The 20,179-nt window shown below is 40.7% G+C and overlaps 1 protein-coding gene across 3 annotated transcripts in view; it reads right to left on the bottom strand.

The window, feature by feature from the left end:
* Positions 1-20,179, bottom strand: part of LOC127663731 (protocadherin alpha-4) — a 213,887-nt gene that overhangs the window by 19,924 nt on the left and 173,784 nt on the right. For all 3 annotated transcript variants that reach the window (XM_052155424.1, XM_052155425.1, XM_052155423.1), the window contains 2 exons: positions 12,609-12,667; positions 9,517-9,605 (listed from right to left, as the gene is read on the bottom strand). In XM_052155424.1, the coding sequence (XP_052011384.1) occupies positions 9,517-9,605; positions 12,609-12,667 (148 nt within the window). The remainder of the gene's footprint in view (positions 1-9,516; positions 9,606-12,608; positions 12,668-20,179) is intronic.

Below are 20,179 nucleotides of genomic sequence, written 5' to 3' on the forward strand. Positions count from 1 at the left end.
TCCCCTTCTTTCTCTGAAACATGAGAATGATTATGAACTTCTCTCTTAAAGTTGTGTAAGGCCTGGGGAGATATTTCAGATGGCAAAGCACTTGTCTTGAGATGTTGCACAGAGACATTAGTGTGAGCCCTAGACCCATGCTTTAAAAAAAAAAAGTCAAACATGGTGTCACACTGAGGAGGCAGAGGCAGATTGAACCTTAGAGCTTCCCGGCTAGTGAGAGACCTGTCACTAAATAAATCTGGAAAGCACCTGACAAATGACACCTGAGGCTATCCTCTGAGTTCCCCCTACACACACACACACACACACACACACACACACACATACACAGATATTTAATTATGTAATACCCATGGAATGCTTTTATCACAGTCTTCAATAAAGAGTAGATATTGTTAAATCTTCCTCTTGTTCTAAAAGACTGTTTCTATACTACAAAAGACAATGGTTCAAAAGTTAAAGACCTTTCTATTAGTACATTCACTGAGAAAATCTCCCTAGGGCTGCTTTTTTGTGCTTTAGTATTGAGTTTTGTTGTTGCTTGTTTCATTTTGTTTTCCTAGTAAGAGAACTGGGAATGCAGCTCAGTTAGCAGAGCACTGGCCTAACGCGCATCGTGGGAGGCATTCTATCTCCAGTCCTAGGAGAAGGTAGAAGGCAGGGGACCATCTTCCAGTAGACTTTGGCAAAAAAAAAAAAAAAAAGTGGGGGTGGGGGATTGTGTTCTATGGCTTATCAGCAAATTCACGAACTCAAATGTATCCTCCTCATTGTGTACACATCTAGTGATCTTCTCCCCGCAAAATCTTGCCTCTATTCATGCAGGTTGGTGAGCCATCTATTCTAAGTTGCTCCACATTCAGTGGCTTTAGGGCATTCATCTGACTCCAGGTAATTATGGGAACAGAAGCAGGACACATATGTTCTCAAGCAAAACAGTGTCTATATTGTAGAGTTAGAACAGAAACAAATAAAGAACACAGAAGACCGAGGGAATATCATTTCATTACTTAGTTTTGGCCCAGCATGGCATGTGAGCGACAGCTCTGCACAGAATTGGACATAAACTCGGGATCCTCTTTTTTAAAAAAAAAAAAAAGATTTGTTTATTTATTATATGTAAGTACACTGTAACTGTCTTCAGACACACCAAAAGAGGGAGTCAAATCTCATTATGGATGGTTGTGAGCCACCATGTGGTACTAGGATTTGAACTCAGCAACTTTGGAAGAGCAGTTGGTGCTCTTAACCTGCTGAGCCATCATCTCTCCAGCCTGGACATAAACTCAGTATGTTGAAATTTCTTGAATCATCAATACTGACCTTGCTTGTTTAGACTTTTGTCTACAAAGCAACCCTCACCCGTTTTCCATTTTTAAGTCTTTAAAAACAAACAAACAAACAAACAAACCATGGATGACACCTGTGATCCAGAGACTGAGGGTTTGGAATACAGCAGGTGAGAGGTCTGACTCCAGTAACAACAAACTTCTCATTGTTTCTTTTCTCTTGTGGACCCAGATTTGGGCCCACAAGTTACTTCTGTGGTTACCCCTCTTGGGTATATCTTCTACAAAGCTCTTGATTTCAACAGGAACCCAAACATCCCTTCTCCTGGATTTCCTTTAGTAATATCACCTCTAGTACTAGCTCCTCCCATCCTATACCTAGTCCTCTCCCTAGAAGGTAGACAATATGGTTGCTGAGGAAGTGCTTGGCTTCAGGAGATAGATTAGGGTAGAACAGCAAGTATCTCTGCTTCCTACCCTTCTGCTGATAGACAGCAAGGGGGCTTCCAATGCCAAGGCAGAATATGTCCCCTCTACAATGCACACACTCACTTCCAGCAATTAGAAACCTTATGAGCCTTCCCTAGAGACCCCTGATCTACAGTCTACATTTGACCTGAATATGTTTCTACAGATTAGGCAGTGACCTTCTCAACTGCAAAGCTGACTGCTTCTATGAAGACAGATTTGTTTTCAAGTTCCTTTAGCTGACTGTCTCCAAAAATTCTTGCTGTAAAAGTCCCTTGCTATCACCAAGGCAGGCTTTAGTTTGTTGCTTGCCAGAGTGGGTGAGACCAAGGGCAACACTCTCTGGAGCTACAACTCTTAAAGTAATTATGAATTGTCATGATAATTCTACCTTAAACCAGGTCAGAAGTAGACTTTTCTTGATCAAGAGCCTTCCAAATAGGAGTTCCCAGACTCCTAATCTAAACAATTCTAGTAATCTTCCTCACAAAAGGAACGGAAGACTCCACCCTTCATTTCCCCTTCCTCACAAAGCTTTCAAACACAGAGCAGAGCAGCCTGCTGTCTTTAGTCTGTGTGCTGCTGAGACAAGAGGAAAAACTGGTAGATTCCCCCATTTCTTATGCTTTTTACAACTTTGGGAACTCCCTGGCAGAAATCTGACTCAGACTGTTGATAAAGGGCTTTTCTGTTGTTGTTGACTTTAAAAGCGCAGAGCAAGACCTAGATAAGTATTTCAGAAATCCTGTTTCATGGACTTTTGATGTTGTTGTTGGTTGGTTGGTTCATTGGTTTGGTTATTTTGTTTTGTTTTGAAATTGGGTCTTGCTATATAACCTGGCCTGAAACTTAGTATACAGACCAGACTGGCCTTGAACTGATGATCCTCCTGCCTCAGCCCTCTTGTGTGCAGGGATTGCATGAGTGTATACTACAACTGACTCCATACAACCAGTGAACAAAAGAAGACTAAAGCCTGTGATTTTTCAAGAACACAGTCACAGTTGCCAGAAGGAAGTTCTCCAAGGACTCTACTCTATTGCTCCAATGTAGTCAACACATTAAATGGATCTATGATAAGCAGAGAAGCTATAATGAGGTTCTATTCCCTGCTCATTGTTAGCCTGTGTCTTTGCATCTGTAGTGTTGGAAGGAAACTTTAGTTCTGGGGAGCAGTTTTGGTGTCCACCTCTCCTTACTGTGTGTGTTCTCAAAATGTATGTCAAAAAGCACACATGCATGTATATGAGCTTGGGTAATTTCCATGAGACTCAGGGTGTCCTTTTGGGGACAACTAAGAAGGAACAAGTTCTTTTAATACATGTCATGACTTCCAACCTTGACTGTATTTGACCTTGAGCTACCAACTCTGGAAAAACTAGTATGAAAGGAAATGGACAGAAAATACAGGGGGATAGAACTATCACAGAAACTGCTTATTATATAAAAACAATTTAGAACATTAAGACATTCTCAACTCCATCCTTTTACCTACACAGTCAATAAAAATGGAAGGTACTGAGTGTCCCTCCAAGAGATGAAGAAAGGACATATTGACAGAGATAAGAAAGACTTAAGCTTTCTGGCTTCTCCTGGATAATTCTTCTTGCTACCTCTCTCTAGACCAGACCAGAACAAGCAAATTGTTGTGTATAATGAACTAATGGAGAACTCCAACAAGCATAATGAGCTTCACACGCCCCTGAAAATGGAATTGCATCTTCCAAGGGTTTGCTTTTCCCACCTGTCTTAGTCAGGGTTTCTATTCCTGCACAAACATCATGACCAACAAGCAAGTTGGGGAGGAAAGGGTTATTCAAATTACACTTCCACGCTGCTGTTCATCACCAAGGGAAGTCAGGATTGGAACTCAAGCAGGTCAGGAAGCAGGAGCTGATGCAGAGGCCATAGAGGGATGTTTCTTACTGGCTTGCTTCCTCTGGCTTGCTCAGCCTGCTCTCTTATAGAACCCAAGAATACCAGCCCAGAGATGGTACCACCCACAAGGGTCCCTCCCTCCCTGATCATTAATTGAGAAAATGCCCCACAGCTGGATCTCATGGAGGCACTTCCCCAACTGAAGCTCCTTTCTCTGTGATAACTCTAGCCTGTGTCAAGTTGACACACAAAACCAGCCAGTACACCACCCCACTAGAGATGGCTTTCTCCATAAAGCTCTTTTCCTGGGCTGTCAAATGGAAGGTGACAGTAGAGGACACAGAGAGGAGCTGCTCTACTCACAAGATCCCTGAACTCATTTTTTTTTTCCTAATAAGGATATGCACACACCTACCAGAGTAGCATTGCCATGACAACAGCTGAAGTCCAGGGTGAGCAGGTTAGTGGAACAGCATGCTTTCTAAAGTCTTCCCAAAGGGCCTGAGGCTGCACTCACTCATGAGACATAAAAAGACATTGACAGTGCTCCTAAATGGAATCCAAAAAACTTACCGGACATGGTTTCTTTGGGAGGACTGATAAGGGATGGAGTCTATATTGAGTCTTTCCTTGGGGACTTGGCTTGGTTAGAAAGGCAAAAATCTATAAAATGAAAAAGAACTTGGATCCCCCTATAAAACTAGGACACATAACCATGCACATTTCCTACTGAGTAAAGAGATGTGACAAACCAGGACAAGGGCAACCCTACAAGGAAACACAGAGAAAAGCCCTTAAAATTTTAGTGACACAGACTCCCCACAGAGACTACTCACAGAACCTCAGATCTACATTGTGAAAGTAAAGAAAGGGTAGATTCATCTTTAACAAAAAATACCAAAAAATCATAAAAATAGCTGTTTCTCACTAAATTTGTTTGGACTCTTTAACATGTGAGTGATATACCATTTAATTGTTGTAATAACTTCATAAGAAAGACACTACTCTTACACCCATTTCTCTGAAAAAGAAACTGAGCCTAGAAAGGCCCTAGGAGTATACAGCAATTGAGCGGCACAGCAAACGTCACAGGAAGCTTGTTCTGGGTCTGCAGCTCCAGTGCTTGGCAATTATCTCTCAGGTCTGGGAAAGGCCCCTGCTTCCCACAAGAATCATAACAGATGGCTTCCACACAGTTTCTGAGCCTCTAAACATACTAGGCAACATCAGAAATATTTACTCTAGCCCAACACATCTTTGCTGTTACTGATTTGTGATTTTTGGTACTGGGGATTGAGCCCAGGGCTTCCGACATGATAAGTAAATGCTCTTACACTGAGTTACGATCTTTTCACTTTTTATTTTAAGATAGCATCTCCTTATGAGCCCCCAGTGCCCTTGAACTTGCAGGCCCCTGCTAGCAGCTCCTAAGTCTCGAAGATCACAGACCTGTGTCAACAAACTCACTTCTAGAAGATTCCTAAACTTTAGGATGTGTTGAGATCACATTTGTCTGAGCATTTCTAACAAGTCCCTAGATGTTATTGGTACTCTACCCTAGGAACTGCACATTGCAAACCACTGCCTAGTACCCTGAGTTCTCTAGCAAATAATCCTCATTGCCTTAGAGCCTGTCCCACCCAATTAATCTTTCACTGTTTAGTTTAGGTCCCCCAGGACCTTGCTTCACAAGCTATGATGTTATCTTTGGCAGAGCAGTGTGCCTTGGAATTCCCTGGGCTCTCGATAAATAGAGAGAACAGTTATTATCCCCTGTTATTCATGGGGGATGGACTCCAGGATCATCACAGACAACCGAATCGGTTGATGTTCAAATCGCATATAAAATGGTGTAGTGTTTGCATGTAATATCACAATCCTCTTGTGTAGTTTATATCATCCCTACATGAGTGGTAATGCCTAATACAATGAAAACACTATGCAGGTTTTTACCTTGTACTATTTAGGAAAGAGTGACAAGAAAAAAAATCCCTGTATATGTCTGGTACAGATACATTTTTTATTGCATATTTTCTATTTGTGGTTGGTTGGCTCCATGGACCCAGAACTTAAAGATTTGCTTAGATTTCCCACTCTGAAATAATTTTTACTGTTGCTTTTTCTTTTTAACTGTGATTGTTTTGTTTATAATATTTTTTCCCAGAGAGTCTCCCATGTAGATTAGGTAGGCCTCAACTTGAGACCCTGCTACCCTGCCACATAGCATCTCTTGTGCTGATGTGTGCACTATTACATCCAGTTTGCACATAGCCAGTAGCTCTTGAGAGTCTATGACCTGTATAAAGAGGGGCCTTTTCTTAGTCAGGGTTTCTATTCCTGCACAAACATCATGACCAAGAAGTAAGTTGGGGAGGAAAGGGTTTATTGAGCTTACACTTCCATGTTGTAGTTCATCACTAAAGGAAGTCAGGACTGGAACTCAAGCAGGTCAGGAAGCAGGAGCTGATGCAGAGGCTATGGAGGGATGTTTCTTACTGGCTTGCTTCCCCTGACTTACTCAGCCTGCTTTCTTATAGAACCCAAGAGCACCAGCCCAAAGTGGAACCACCCACAAGGGGCCCTCACTACTTGATCACTAATTGAGAAAATGCCCCACAGCTGGATCTCATGGAGGCACTTCCCCAACTGAAGCTCCTTTCTCTGTGATAACTCCAGCTTGTGTCAAGTTGACACACAAAACCAGCCAGTACAGGCCTTGAACAACTAATCGGCAAGACCAGCTTGAGCCTCTGCAAACAGCCAAACCAATTCCCTAGCGGGTGGGGCCCATCTTTTTTTAGAGTCTCATGGGATTCCCTCTAGGAATTAATCACAAGAGAACATTCATTATGACTTTTTCAGGACATTCACCCAGACAAAGTTAAAAGCTGAACACCAGTGCCTGGCCCTTTAATGTCCCTGACTCTAAAACACATTCCTCCATCCTTGCAGAGGCTGTAACTGTATTTTGTGCATTCACTGTTTAGCTAATTTTCTCTGTACTCAGTCTCATGGGAAGCTGTAGGGAAATAAGGAGACATGTGTTCCAGGTCTGCTTATACAAAAGACAAGACTGGAGAACAGGGCCCAGTAATCTGAATTATCCAATTTAATGCCTGAGTTGTTTATCCTACAGAAAACATCACCTGTGATGCCTCCATTGATCCCTTCAGAATAGAGCTTCTTTATCCCAGGCTTCTGCAGACTATGAAGTTAAATGAAGAGCTTACCAGCAAAGCAGAAGAATTAAAAGGAAAAACAACTGCGAGAGGCACACACGAGTAAGGAACAGTACAAAGTGGGCCTAGGTTCCTTTATGGCCCCTGGTCACAGGAATATTCATACCATTCCTCTTCAGATGACAAAGAACATAGTGAGAGTTCTAATGGCTCAAAGTACAAAGGACACGGCAGAAGGCAGAGGAGAGCCCTTTTACCTTTGTGTATCTGGTGTGGAGGCATGCTTAGGTCATCACAGATTAACTGGAAAATGTGAGCTCTGACGGTCAGTGGCAAGACACAGGAGGAGCTCCGACACAGTGGAAGAGGGTCCAAGCACAAGAAAGAAACCTTCCAGAAACAAGTGCACCTTCACCGTGAAGCCCATGGAGTGACACAGCCAGTGACAAGCAGGCTTTGTATGAGACTGAAAACCAAGTTCGGAGAAGCATTTTCCTTTTCTTCAGGGAACAATGAATAAACCCCTCTTCCCCATGCCAAGAAGGGTAGCAGTGGGTGACTCAATTCTCTGCATGTTGAACGATCTGGACCTACAAATAGGAACTACTGGAGTCTCACCATCAGGTCACTAGTCAAAACCAGATAGTACATTGTAAGCCATGAAATTATCCCCCCCCCCAAGACATAGATAAGCCAACTACATATGCACTGACGGTCCACACCAACCACTGTGATGCATTTAGGGACTTTGTCATTGTGTGCTCAGTAAATAAGCCTGCGATTGGAACTCAGCTCAGCTCTTACTCTAAAGAATAATATTAATCTTCACACCATTCCTCTCCAAATGACAAAGAACACAGTGAGAGTTCTAATGGCTCAAAGTACAAAGGACACGGCAGAAGGCAGAGGAGAGCCTTTTCCCTTTGTGTAACTGGTGTGGAGGCATGCTTAGGTCATCACGGATTAACTGGAAAATGTGAGCTCTGACCACTCCATGAGACCCACGAGTCATATATCAGCAGCCAGTCAGGACGAAGAGCAAGGGAGATTCTTCATCTATCTCCACCCAAACTATGAATCATCAACACTTGGGCAAGATGATCTCCAAACTCCACCCCTTTCTAAGAAGCTATTGACTGTGGAGAGATGATGGGAATTTTCTTTTTCTTGAGGATGTGATAACTGACAGATTTCCCACTCTCCAGAGGTTAATGGGGATTAGATAGGATTGTATTTCATTGTATACACATATGAAACTCTCAAATATGAAAAAATGAACTTGGATATAACTGCTTGCCGACCAATAGTAAATGTAAGTGTGTGTGTATATGTGTGTGTGTGTGTGTATTGAATGTGAGTTTATGTACATATATGCACATATACATATACACATTTATGTATTATGAATATATATCCCTAACATCCTTTTGAATCTGAAGGACAAACCTGGCTCCAAAAAATGAAATAATCCCTAAATGTTCCCATTTTATATGTGGCTGGAAATTTACACTGACCAGTGTCGTTAATGAGAGACTATGTTCCAAGCTAGCTCCTAACTTACTAAACTAACTATAATGTCTCCATGACAGCAAGACTAATCTTAGGTAGGGTGTCCAGGCGTGACTTCACATGTGGCTTTGAGTAGCTCTGACCTGTCTGAGTTCCTCATCCTACAACAGTTGGTATTCTGAAAACACTCTCCTCTCTCTCTCACTCGTTCACTGAACTGGAGCTGCAGATTGGTTCGATGGAGTCTTTCGTGTTCTTCCCCTTGCCATCTGGCAATATTAGCTGTCTAATAAATTGCTTCATCGTGTACACTTTTGACCAACCTTACTTTTAGTTGACATGTGAAACACTCATAAATAACAAATGCTGCTTGATTAGAATAAATGAAAGTCCTTGGTGTTGCCAGCAAAACAAGAAATAGGCCCTTAGCTGTGCATGCTGTTCAGTCTGATCATTTGAAAGGCATCTGGTTGTTTTTAGAGAGAAGTTTTCACATATACATTCTTATGTCATCTGTTCTGTATTCTGAGTGCGCTCCTTTCAATTTGGGTGGATTTTTGCAAAGCAGCATCCTTTGTGGCCATGTCACATAGGCTTGGATTTGGAGCAAGGTGCACTTGGGTTTGAACCCCGTCTCTACTATTCAGAAGCTGTGTGAACGTGGATTCAGTACTGAGCTTCTCTGTTTCTTTAGCCTTTAAAACTAAAATAGGTGTAATAAGTTCTCAGTTATCTAATTTCAACCCTTGAAGAACTCTAAGCATAAAATCAAAACAGTTATGTATACACAGAGATCATATTTTTATGGAAGAAAAGAAAGACTCAAAAGGGAGCCATCCTAGCTGCATATGTAGCAGAGGATGGCCTTTTCAGGCATCCAGGGGAGGAGAGGTCCTTGGTCCTATGAAGGCTCAATCGATGCCCCATTGTAGCAAATTTGATTGCCTGGAGGTGGGAGGGGTGGGTAGAAGAATACCTTCATAGAAGTAGGTGGAGGGAGGATGGGATAGGGGCGACCCAGGAGGGGGGGGAGGGAAACTGGGAAAGGGAATAACATTTGAAATGTAAATAAAGAATATATCCAATAAAATTTTTTTTTAAAAAAAGGAGCCATTTCTGCTCTTAAAAGACCAGGTCATTTGACAGGTTTCCAGAAGCCAAACAGGAACAGCGAGATCCTGTCTCTTTACCTGGTGTTGCACTGGATACTGTTGGCCACTGCTGATCAGGCCCTCCTGGACCAGCCCGTAGAATGCCAGCCTCCTCCAGGTGCACGGAGCTGAATAAACATATAGACCCAGATACCAGTTAGACCATTAACACTTTTCCACCTCTCTTCCCGCCCTCAGAAACTGCCCCCCTTATGAAGGGAGAAATACTCCTTGCTCAGGCTTGAAGTGCAACCGTTACTGCTGACCCTTGTAAAACTGCAAAACCGTTGCTGCCTTAGTGCCTGCTGTGCCACCATGATAATAACGTGTTCTGTCTTTATGGTAGTTTTGGTTTTCATTAATGCCTTGTGGTACTCACTAAATCCAACAAAAGGCCAACAAGAGGACAAATGCCATTTTAACATCTCTGTACTGATGAGGGAAGCTTGTTCTCTGAACTCCCAATCCTCTCTCAGGTTAAACATATTAATGTCGTTTTTAATATTAGTTTGGCTACCTGACTCATTCCTGGGAGGAATGCACAGCTGAGAATTGAACCCTAGGTCTCATACATGCTTACCAAGGTCTCTATCATCGATTACATCCCCAAACCTTCCTAGTTTATTTCAAGGACATCTTGTCACTAAGTTGCTCGAGCTGGCTTTGAAGTTGCTGTTTTCCTCTATTTGCCTCCTGAGTAGTAGGGGTTAGAGGCATGAGCATCAAAATTTAGTTAGGTTGTTTTTGAAAGAAAACTTTATTTGATATACTCCAAGAAATAATTGGGTGGACAGTGACAAAAGTATTGCCTGCCCTATCTCTGATTAATTCTTAGCCTAACTTCTGTTTTATTTTTTCTGTATTGTTTTATGCATAAATGACCTACTCAACATTATCCTAAGACAATAGAAACCCAGTCCCAGCAATTCATAGATCCAGAAGAGATTAATTCAACATAATCTGCTAGGACATGGCGTGAGAGACTCATAGAGGCTAGCATAGAGAAAACAAACTGTCTGAGGTCAGAAGAATATTGTATCAATTAATGTATGTTTATAGCTAGTGCACATCAGAGCTTCATTATAACCACAAAGATAAAGAAAACAGCAAACCAACTCAGTAGCTGGGACAATTCTTCGAAGTTGGTGGGAACTTTTAAATTAGACATTTGTTTATCCTCAAATTAAATTACTAAGACCTCAGTGACTGACTGAAGGGGTTACAATAGACAACGGATCAGAGTCGACTGTTACAGGAAAGGGGATCTATGCATCCAGCAGTCCCTTGGTCATTCACTCCAAACACACTGGGTAGAAATCCACGGGCTAAATTGTGACTTAACACCCTTATCCTTCATTTCCAGCCCAGAATTTTCTTCCTTTTTGTTTTTTTTAATATTTATATCCTTTGGGTATTCTTGGATCTACCAGAAAAGTATAAGGACATAAAGATGTAACTTCCTTGCAACCAGATCAGCTCAAAGCAGATTTAAAAAGTAAAATGAGGATGGCATGATGCCCGAGGCTAGACAGGCCAAGTGCACTGTGGGAAGGGGGCATGCTGCAAGGTCACAGCTCCGATGCATGTTCAGTGCCCTACACTGTGAGCAAGACATAATCCTTCAGTTTCGAGTTGTATTTCATTTCTTACACACTTACATCCCTAGCTGAAACTCAAACAGGAGCAAATTGGGACAAGAAAGTGATAATTCTTTTAGTATTTTATTTCAGACATAGTTTCTCAAAAGATGCACCTTGTAGCTTTGGTACCTTTCAAGCAAAACACTAATTCCATCGCAATGGTAAAGCTGATGCTGTAAAATGAGCTTAATTTCCCTAATGCACAGCTCCATAACCATCCCAGATGTACAATCCCTCTCTAATATACACAAACAATTCCTCTGATGCCTAATATGACAGCGTCTGTATAAGGGGTTCTAGATTAAAATCATGAGCCTAGTTCCATCATGACATCTCACCAAGCCATTTACCAACTGTTAGCCCTTTCCTGATTACTTCTGATTCAGAAATAGCACCCATATAATGACCTCTGTTCATCTGTAAGCTTGAGAAGGCAGTAATTTATTTTAATCTAATGCATGTTTAATGAGCTAGAATTACATTTTCGTTAATTCTACACATACTATCCTATAAGGTTTTTCTTTAGACATTGACCTAGGTTTGAAGAAGACTCAATTAATAATTGCCCAGATTTTCTGAGGGGCATAAAGTCTGGAGTTCATTTCTTATTCAAAGTTAAATCCTTTTGCTAATATAATCCTTAGTTCCTTGAGCCTCCATATCTGGCTTCCAAAGACAGTCACAAATAATGAATCTTCCATTTGGCCCCATGGCATCAACACATCAGCTCTGGGAATCAGTTACTGTCAAAGAGACAAAGTAGAAAAGACCAAACTATATTAAGTCTGAGTCTTGAGTAATGCTATTACTCTAGGTTGATCTAAAGCAAGCTAGATTTAGTCTCCAGATAGTCAATAATGTCCTGAACATGGCTCATCGCTGAAGAGCTCATGATATTGGTAACAATAAGACAGCAAAATGATGGAGAAAACAGAAAATTCTAGAAGGGACAAATACATAGACAAGAATAGCTATCAGTTAATGTGTCTAACAGTGTGTAATAGTCAGTGTGAGATAGAAGATGAAGAAATAATGAGATAGCCAACAGTTTATGTATATTCCTTTAGAATGTACTGAAACCTGGAAGTGCCCAACTTGTATTAGTTATAATTTTTAAGAGAGAGAAAAATTTGTGGGTGAGAGTGATAAAGAACTCAAAATTATCCCAGGGAATTTAAAATATTTTTAAGCTGATACAAAAGTTTTTAAACTGACACATCTTTGCAGGAATTTTGATGAAAGTACAGAAACCAGCCTCTGATTCCACAAGGCGTTCTCATTTCCCAGCACTCAATAAGCACTTGGCACTGATTACTTCCAATGTTTCAAGAAATAATCATGTAGACGAAAATAATTGCATTCCCGGGCAGAGTTTTTAAAGCTTCTCAATTTAAACAGCTGTTTCTGGGCTGCGGAGATAGTTTATCTAACAGAGCCCACTTCAAGTTTCTCCCAAATGAAGGAAGGAATGGAGAAGAAGGAAGGACATACCTGTGCATGCCTGCTCTTAGGGAGGCAGAGTAGCGCCAGTCAGGGTTGGGCTGACGGGGCTGCAAAAAACACAAAGGGAGTTTGTTGTTAAAATGGCAAATCAATGTTCAGCTGAGGCAGTGTATTACTTGATTGGTTATTCCTTAAATATTTTCATGCACACAATCCAAAAATACCAAATGGGGCATTTCATATGAAACCCACAACACATAGCAGTTTAGGATAGCCATACTTAGAAGTGCTGAGGTCAGGCTTAGATGTGCCCTGTCCAATGTTCTTAAAACATTAGAGGAGTTTGTCTCATAACAGGTAAGAAATCCATTGTTTTTACCCTCAAATGCCCCATCAGAGGCACACCTTCAGTCCTGTATTCTAGCTATAACAGTGCAGGACTACACAAATTCTGCAGACCTGGCTGGACTGCAGAAGACTGCAATCTACTGCTGGCTTTGCAGACTGCAGCATGTTTGACCTGAGAAGGATGTGCCCAGTCACAACACTAGCAACTGATAAGAGCCTCTTCAACTGAAGGAGGAGGGGTAGCAAAGAGAAGAAAGCAAACCACTGCAGTTAGACCTTGTTTTGCCATCCAAACCTTCTTGTAAATCTGTCCTGGCTCCCTTCCCCTTTCCCATGTTTAACCTTCTGATTCACTAGGCTCCAATTGTTTAGCAAGAAGAAGATGAAATCCATGAGGACCCCAATTCTTTCTGAACAACCTGTGTCCTAGAAAGAAAATGTGTGTGCCCTCTGCCCACAAACTGCCATTCCAAAGTAGAATTGAGAAAGGAGAAAGTATGGCCCCTGAAGACTGTGTGGGGAGCTATATTTTGTCCAGAAGGTATTCGGAATCACTAGAGACTAAATCAGGCATGGATACTAAATTGGAAATGGAAGGGGATTATAATCTGTGCTTTCTTTTAGATTACAATGATCATAGTTAGCAACATAAAGCTGTAGCAGTGCCAGTCAATGAGTTCAAAGTTCAAACTATTCTTACCCCCATTGTGCATATAGTCCATGAAAGTAATGTGAAGTTCTTTCATAACTATACTTCATAAGGCCCACTGAAGTGATGGGATCATCATCCCCTACCCCCTATAAGCTGTCACCTCGTTCTTTTGTATTCTGCTGGCAAGCTATGTATATGTAACTGGCTTCATCCTTGGCTTCCAAATCTATAACATGCTATGACTGTCCCATATAAATTTACATAAATTACCCACAGACTAAATGAAATGAGCTTCTATTTTCTACAAGTATTGTTAGAGACAACAAAAGATAAAATATTTGCAAATAATTTTATAAACCTGAAAACATGAGTAAAATACATCTTACTAAGTTCTTGTCATTACTGTCTCCTGCCACAGGCAGGACCAGTGTTAGTCCACTGTGAAAAGTCTTTCTAGACTCTAACATCTTCTGAGCAACTGTTGCTTATTTTTCTATGATTGGCTAACATTCATGATGAGAATCACTGCAACTTGATCTTAGGGATGAATTCACTAACCTCGGTTTGCTAAAAGGCATAATTCTATCAGGGCTGAACAGGAAACTCACTTTATTACACAATCTAACTTCCTCAACAACACATTTAATTTGTCATGTTGCTATTTTTCAATACCAGTCCATCTGCAACAACTTACTTCTTCGATTTATTTGCCACAGTGATAGTTATGAGATTTCTTATGGCAATAAGATCAGACAGGGAAAAAGAAAGGAGGAAAACTAGAACGTCTTAATTCACCATCCAATCCTACACAATGAAATAAGCATTTTTATCCCAATACTTTCCTGGCTAGGCAATATATTCTGTGAAACTGACTGTATTGGTTTTATTCATAAAATACATGTATCTTCAAAAGATGAATGAACACAAGATTATATCCTTAGAACATAAAATAGTCTGATATTGGATATGTTTTTAGAGTATTTTTAGGTAAATGAACTGTCACACAAGTTGTGATAATTATACTTTAATTATAAAAATGAGTGAGCTCTAAAGACATTAAGTTTGCCCAATTGGTGAATTCAAGTGGAAGCTACATATAGTTAGTTCTACATTCCTAGATGTTGATTCACCTTAAAAGAATGTAAAATTGAAACCCAAAAATGTGTGTGGGCTGCATACAAAATTTGATTAGTTAGGACAAATTTCAGGTTAAAAAATTTGCAGGTAATTTACAATTACAGACTCATACTGATGTATCTGCTACAAGATAGGAGGACCCTGGACTGATTATGACTGTTTACCTCTAAGATATTTGAATATTACACCTTAGAAATAAAAGGGTTTTTTCCTCTTTCTCCATTTTATCTGTTTGTTCATTCATCTGAAAGAAGGCATCCTGTTGAGCCCAGGATAGCTCAAATTCACCATGCTAAGGTTGGCCGTGAACTCTTGATTCCCCTGATTTAACTTGCCAGCTGCTCAATTACAGACTCATACCACCACACCTTGGGTGCTGAATTTCCACTGGGGAAGTACTCCAGTTTAGTCTTCTAATACAATAAAAGTCACAGAACCCTAAATCCAGAAGAAGTCAATTAGGTAATCCATATGGGTGATGTAATATTATTGAAGAACAAGAACCAAGTTGAGTTCCTGCTAAAATTATACAAAGATTTAATTTATCCTGTTATGGAGTTATTTGTGATTTATGCCTTAGGATACTTAAGCCACAGAAGGATGAATCACTTCTAAGATGGTTTAAAGTGAAACAGGTTAAAAATATCCTATGTTATTCATAAACTCACATGAACACTCAGTGGAATAAACTGCTGCCTTCTCACCATGCAAATTGCTGCTGAATTTGTCAATAAATTGCTCCTTAAAACCTGAAACTGCATGCAAGGTCTTCTTTTTCTTCCAAGTAAGACTTAATTCAGAATGTATCTACAATCAGCTTTGCATTGTGCTATCTAACGGACATTGGTCCAAATTTCAGTAGGCAGAATGCTAAGACAACCCTGAGATTCCCACTACAAATGTACCTGTCCCATATAATTTCAAGACTCAAACTGTGTTGGACTTATTCCCATAATCATGTTTACATGGCTTAACTGTCTTTTAAAGTGGGGAGATGATTTGGATAGGAACAACCTAACCACGAGATCCTTTATATTCAAGTCTAGAAGTCACAGTCAGAGTCACAGAGAGATGTGAAGCATGAGAGAGACTACATGTTTCAGGAGATTCTCTCTAGTCAGCCCTGAGAACAAGACACGTGATAGAACCTGAGAGAAACCTCTCTGAGCTGAGAGTAATGCTTCTCGTTGGCCCCAGCAAAAGGAGATAAGCAGGCACAGGATTCTGTTCCTAAGGAAGTGAACTCTGTCAACAATCTGAATGAACTTCCAAGTAAATTCTTTCTTGGGCCTCCAAAGGAGTTCCTAGCCAATGTGTTGAATTTTTTAGCATTATAAAAGCTGAAGTGGAAAACTCAACCACATATTATAGGACTGTAAGACACTAAATGGGTGAGGTTCTGACCACTAATTCATGGTAATTTGTTACAATAGTAAAGGGATGCATTAAAGAAAAACTGAAATAGAACACTGAAAACAATCACAACTATATTACATACTGGTCTTTCCATAAATCAAACTTGGAGGAGGATAAACGTGAGGATTTTGAGTAGAAAACTTACTTCAAAGTACAGTGTGTAAACTCTAAGATACAGAATGGGATAGGAAAATAAGCATGACTTTAAAATATACATGATAGGTTCTAATACAAAAAAAAGTGCTAGGTCTGTTTATTCTGTATGCACAGCCTGGTGGTACAGCAGTTAATTCCTTACACATAGTTGCATCTCCCTGGAACCAGCAAGGCCAGAAAGAAACTGACATTTCTCTCCACCCTTGCAATGTCACATATTTCTTTGCATGTGCCAAGTTCGAATTCTTGAAAGAGCTTGTATATTTTTAAGTTAACAAATTGAAAACATTGCTAAAGAATTATCTTGACCTTTGAATTTTTAAATCATGGTTACTGGTTTAAATATTGGTCAAGATGTTATTATATTAATCAGGTAAGTTATGTTTATATTATAATGTTCATAGACACTCTAATCCAAGTGGGGTCCTTACAAGTCACATTTAAGAACAGCTGTTTTTGAAACATTGCTAAAGAGTTCTCTTGACCTGTGAATTTTTAAACCACTGGTACATGTTAAATAATGGTCAAAATATTATTATGCTAATCAGATAAATTAAGGCTATATTGTAATATGCAAAGAAAGTCTGATTCAAGTCAGAATTTTGAAGAACATTTTACTATGGGACCAAGTGAGGGGTCCTATAAAAGTCACATGACCAGCCCAACTTGGGATCCATCTCAAGGGGAGGCTCTAAGGCCTGACACTATTACTGATGTGTGTGCTCACAGACAGGAGCCTACCATGGCTGTCCTCTGAGAGGTCCAACAAACAGCCAACTGAGACAGAAGCTTATGCCCAATGAGTGGAGTGAAGTCTGGGACCCCTATAGTTGAATTAGGGAAAGGCTCGAAGAAGCTGAGGAGGAGGATGACCCCATAGGAAGACCAGCAGTCTCAGCTAATCCAGACCCCTGTGATCTCTCAGACACTGAGCCACCAAGCAGGCAACACACACTATTTGATCTGACACGCCCCACCCCTGATACATATACAGCAGAGGACTGCCTGGTATGGCCTCAGTGAAGGAAGATGCATCTAACCCTCGAGAGACCTGAGGCCCCAGAGAGTGGGAAGATCTGGTGGGTGTGGGGGGCATCCTCTTGGGGAAAGGGGGGAGGAGGAATCAGATTAGGAACTGTGGGAGGGCAGGCCAAGAGGAGGGTAATGACTGGACTGTAAAAAAATAAAAGTAATTTTAAAAACCTGTAATAATAGATTACATGTGACACAAAATCAAAATGGGAGCTACTTGAGAGGAAGGAGGAGATCAGAGGGTGGGAGGTGAAGAAAAAAAAGAAACCAAAATATCAAAATACAAGCAATCACTTTGTTAACAGGAAGGAGGAGAAGGAAGAGGAAGAAGAGAAAGAAGAGGAAGTAGAGGAGGAAGAGGAGGAGGAGTTGTTTTATCAAATTCCCTTTGCATCTTGGTGATGGCAATTTTTCCTCAAATACTTGGAAACTGACATCATTCTGACCTCTCATTGAAAGCAAAATTCATATCCATTCAGGGCAAGAATCCAGAAATGAATTTGCTGTTCTGTCAGGCAGACAGAGTGCCAATAGACACTGTATAATATGCCAAGCTCTGTCCCTGCAGAGTGTTCTGAGTAAGACCAGATGCCCATGTGATAGCTCACTGCTGGGTCTGAGGAGATGGTAGGTCAGTGGAAATCAAGCCACAAGAAACACATTTCACCATTAGTCAGAAGATGTCTAAAGAGAGAACTGAAACATTATTCCTTTGGCTCAACTTTCTCTATGGGGAAAAAAAACAAGTCATTCCTTCAAATGAAGGAAGTCATTTGAAGAAAACTTTGTACTATCCAACCAAGAACAGATAAACTTTTTGTTCCCTCAAGATCTCCTTATAACCAATGAAAATGGCAACATTAAACAGCCCACCCACCAAAAACTGGTCATCAAAGATGAAATACTGGAACATAAATTCATAGTTAAAATCCCTTGGCCTTGGAGCTGGAGAGACGTCTCAGTGGTTTAGGGCATTTGCTGCTCTTGCAGATCAAGTTCAGCTCCCACCACCCACATGGTAGCACATGGCTGCTGGCAATTCCATTTCCTGAGGATCCAATGCCTTCTTCTGCCCTTTGTAGGCTCCAAAACACATATGGTGAAAATAAACTTGTGTAGATACACAGACATAAGAATAACAAGTATAAAATAAAATCTCTTGGTCTTGTGTGGTTCAGTATCACATGCCTATAATCACTCAAGAGATAGAGGCACGAGGATCAGGTCATTCTCAACTACATATTCAGTTAAGAGATCAGTCTAGATAATATGAGACCCTATCTCAAGACAAAGGAGGAAGAGAAGAAGAAGCAGCTTTCTCTATTCTGATCATTTTATAGTTTTAAAAACAAAACAAGAACAAAATAAAAACCACACCATCACTTTACTGTACATAGAGTGTGTACAATAGGACAGAGCCACCAGATGGCAAAGTCGGCCCTAGAGGAGATGTATTCTGAAAGATTATGTTAACTCTTTCAGATCCCCATGTCTGTATTTAAGTTCATTATGCACATACAGTGGGTAGAAATAACCGAGGATATGATGTCTGCAAATTGCTTCGTTATACATAAAAGCGAAGCCAGGGTTAAATGTCTCTGCTGCTCCTTTATGACTTCGCATGCTGTGCCACTGAGTACTCGAAATGACTCATTAGCAATCAATCTTAGGACTTGGTCTCTTTTCATGGAGACTCTGGAAGAGGTGCCAACTACTTTCACTTTAGGTTTTCAGAAGGCTCCAAAGAGAAATTCTGTCCTGTTGCCAAAAAGCTGTCATAGCACAACTCATGAAATTAAAACAAACCAAACATGAAACTAAAACAAAAAAACCAAACAATTAAACAGCACTGTAAAATCTACCTAAAGATCAAAATCTGCTACTAAATGTTGATGCATAATAAGCAACAAGAGAAACCTTAGTGAAATGGCAAAGATCAAGGCTCTGGGTAAGCTTTGCCAACAGCAAAGCAGTAAATAAATAAATAGCTGGCAGTAGCATTTTGACCAAATATGCCATGCCAATGTGTGTGCGTGTAATTGGGATTTCTGTCTACTCTTACTGCTGAAGAAGACATAGGCTTTAGAGTCAAACTGATGAGGCTTAAAATACAACTAGCAGTGTAGCAGTGTGTTGTGTTACGTAACCTCTCTGATAATCTTTGTTTCATGTAAAACTTACAAGCAATGAAATCACATATACACATTTTTGCAAACTAGTGTACGTTTTACAGAGCAGAGTGGTCAACGGGTACAAATGCTTTCACTTTCCATTTCCAGTCTCCATTTAATTTTAAGGTTGGCACATGGAATTAGTTCAACCCCAGTACCCTGTAGTAGGTAGGTAAGGAAAGAGAAAGCCCAACCTGGCAGAGTAGCAACAGTGGTTTCAAGACAGACTGACTTCTGTCACCATTTTGCCAAGCTATGCAATGGGTCTCACTTTTCTCCATAGCTGCAATAAACACAGGAGCTGTAGACCTTGGGATGCCTCACTACATTTTGAGAGATGTCTACCAGATACCGTTTGCCTTTACTACATTCATGCACTCTCCTGGCAAAACCCACGACAGCCATCATTTTCTAGAATAGCTTTATCCCTAGATTAAAGGTCTGTGACCCACAGTAACTACTCACACACAGGTCAGTGTAAGACAGAAATAGTTCACGTATCAAAATGCCCCAAGCTGTGAGTCATAAGAGAAAGAGCAAGCACATCATCTTTCCAAGCTTCCAGCACACAGCTGGTGGCAAAGCTGAGCCTTGTCTGGCTTGCTTTCCATGCTTTGTCACCACCTGCAGCCTGCCCCCAGTCCCCTGTCCCCTGAACTTGCTAGGCATCGGTCTATAGCATCCTTATGTAAAGACAAATCATTTTA

The sequence above is a fragment of the Apodemus sylvaticus genome, chromosome 13 (genome assembly GCF_947179515.1).
Source record: "Apodemus sylvaticus chromosome 13, mApoSyl1.1, whole genome shotgun sequence".
Classification (NCBI taxonomy): domain Eukaryota; kingdom Metazoa; phylum Chordata; class Mammalia; order Rodentia; family Muridae; genus Apodemus; species Apodemus sylvaticus.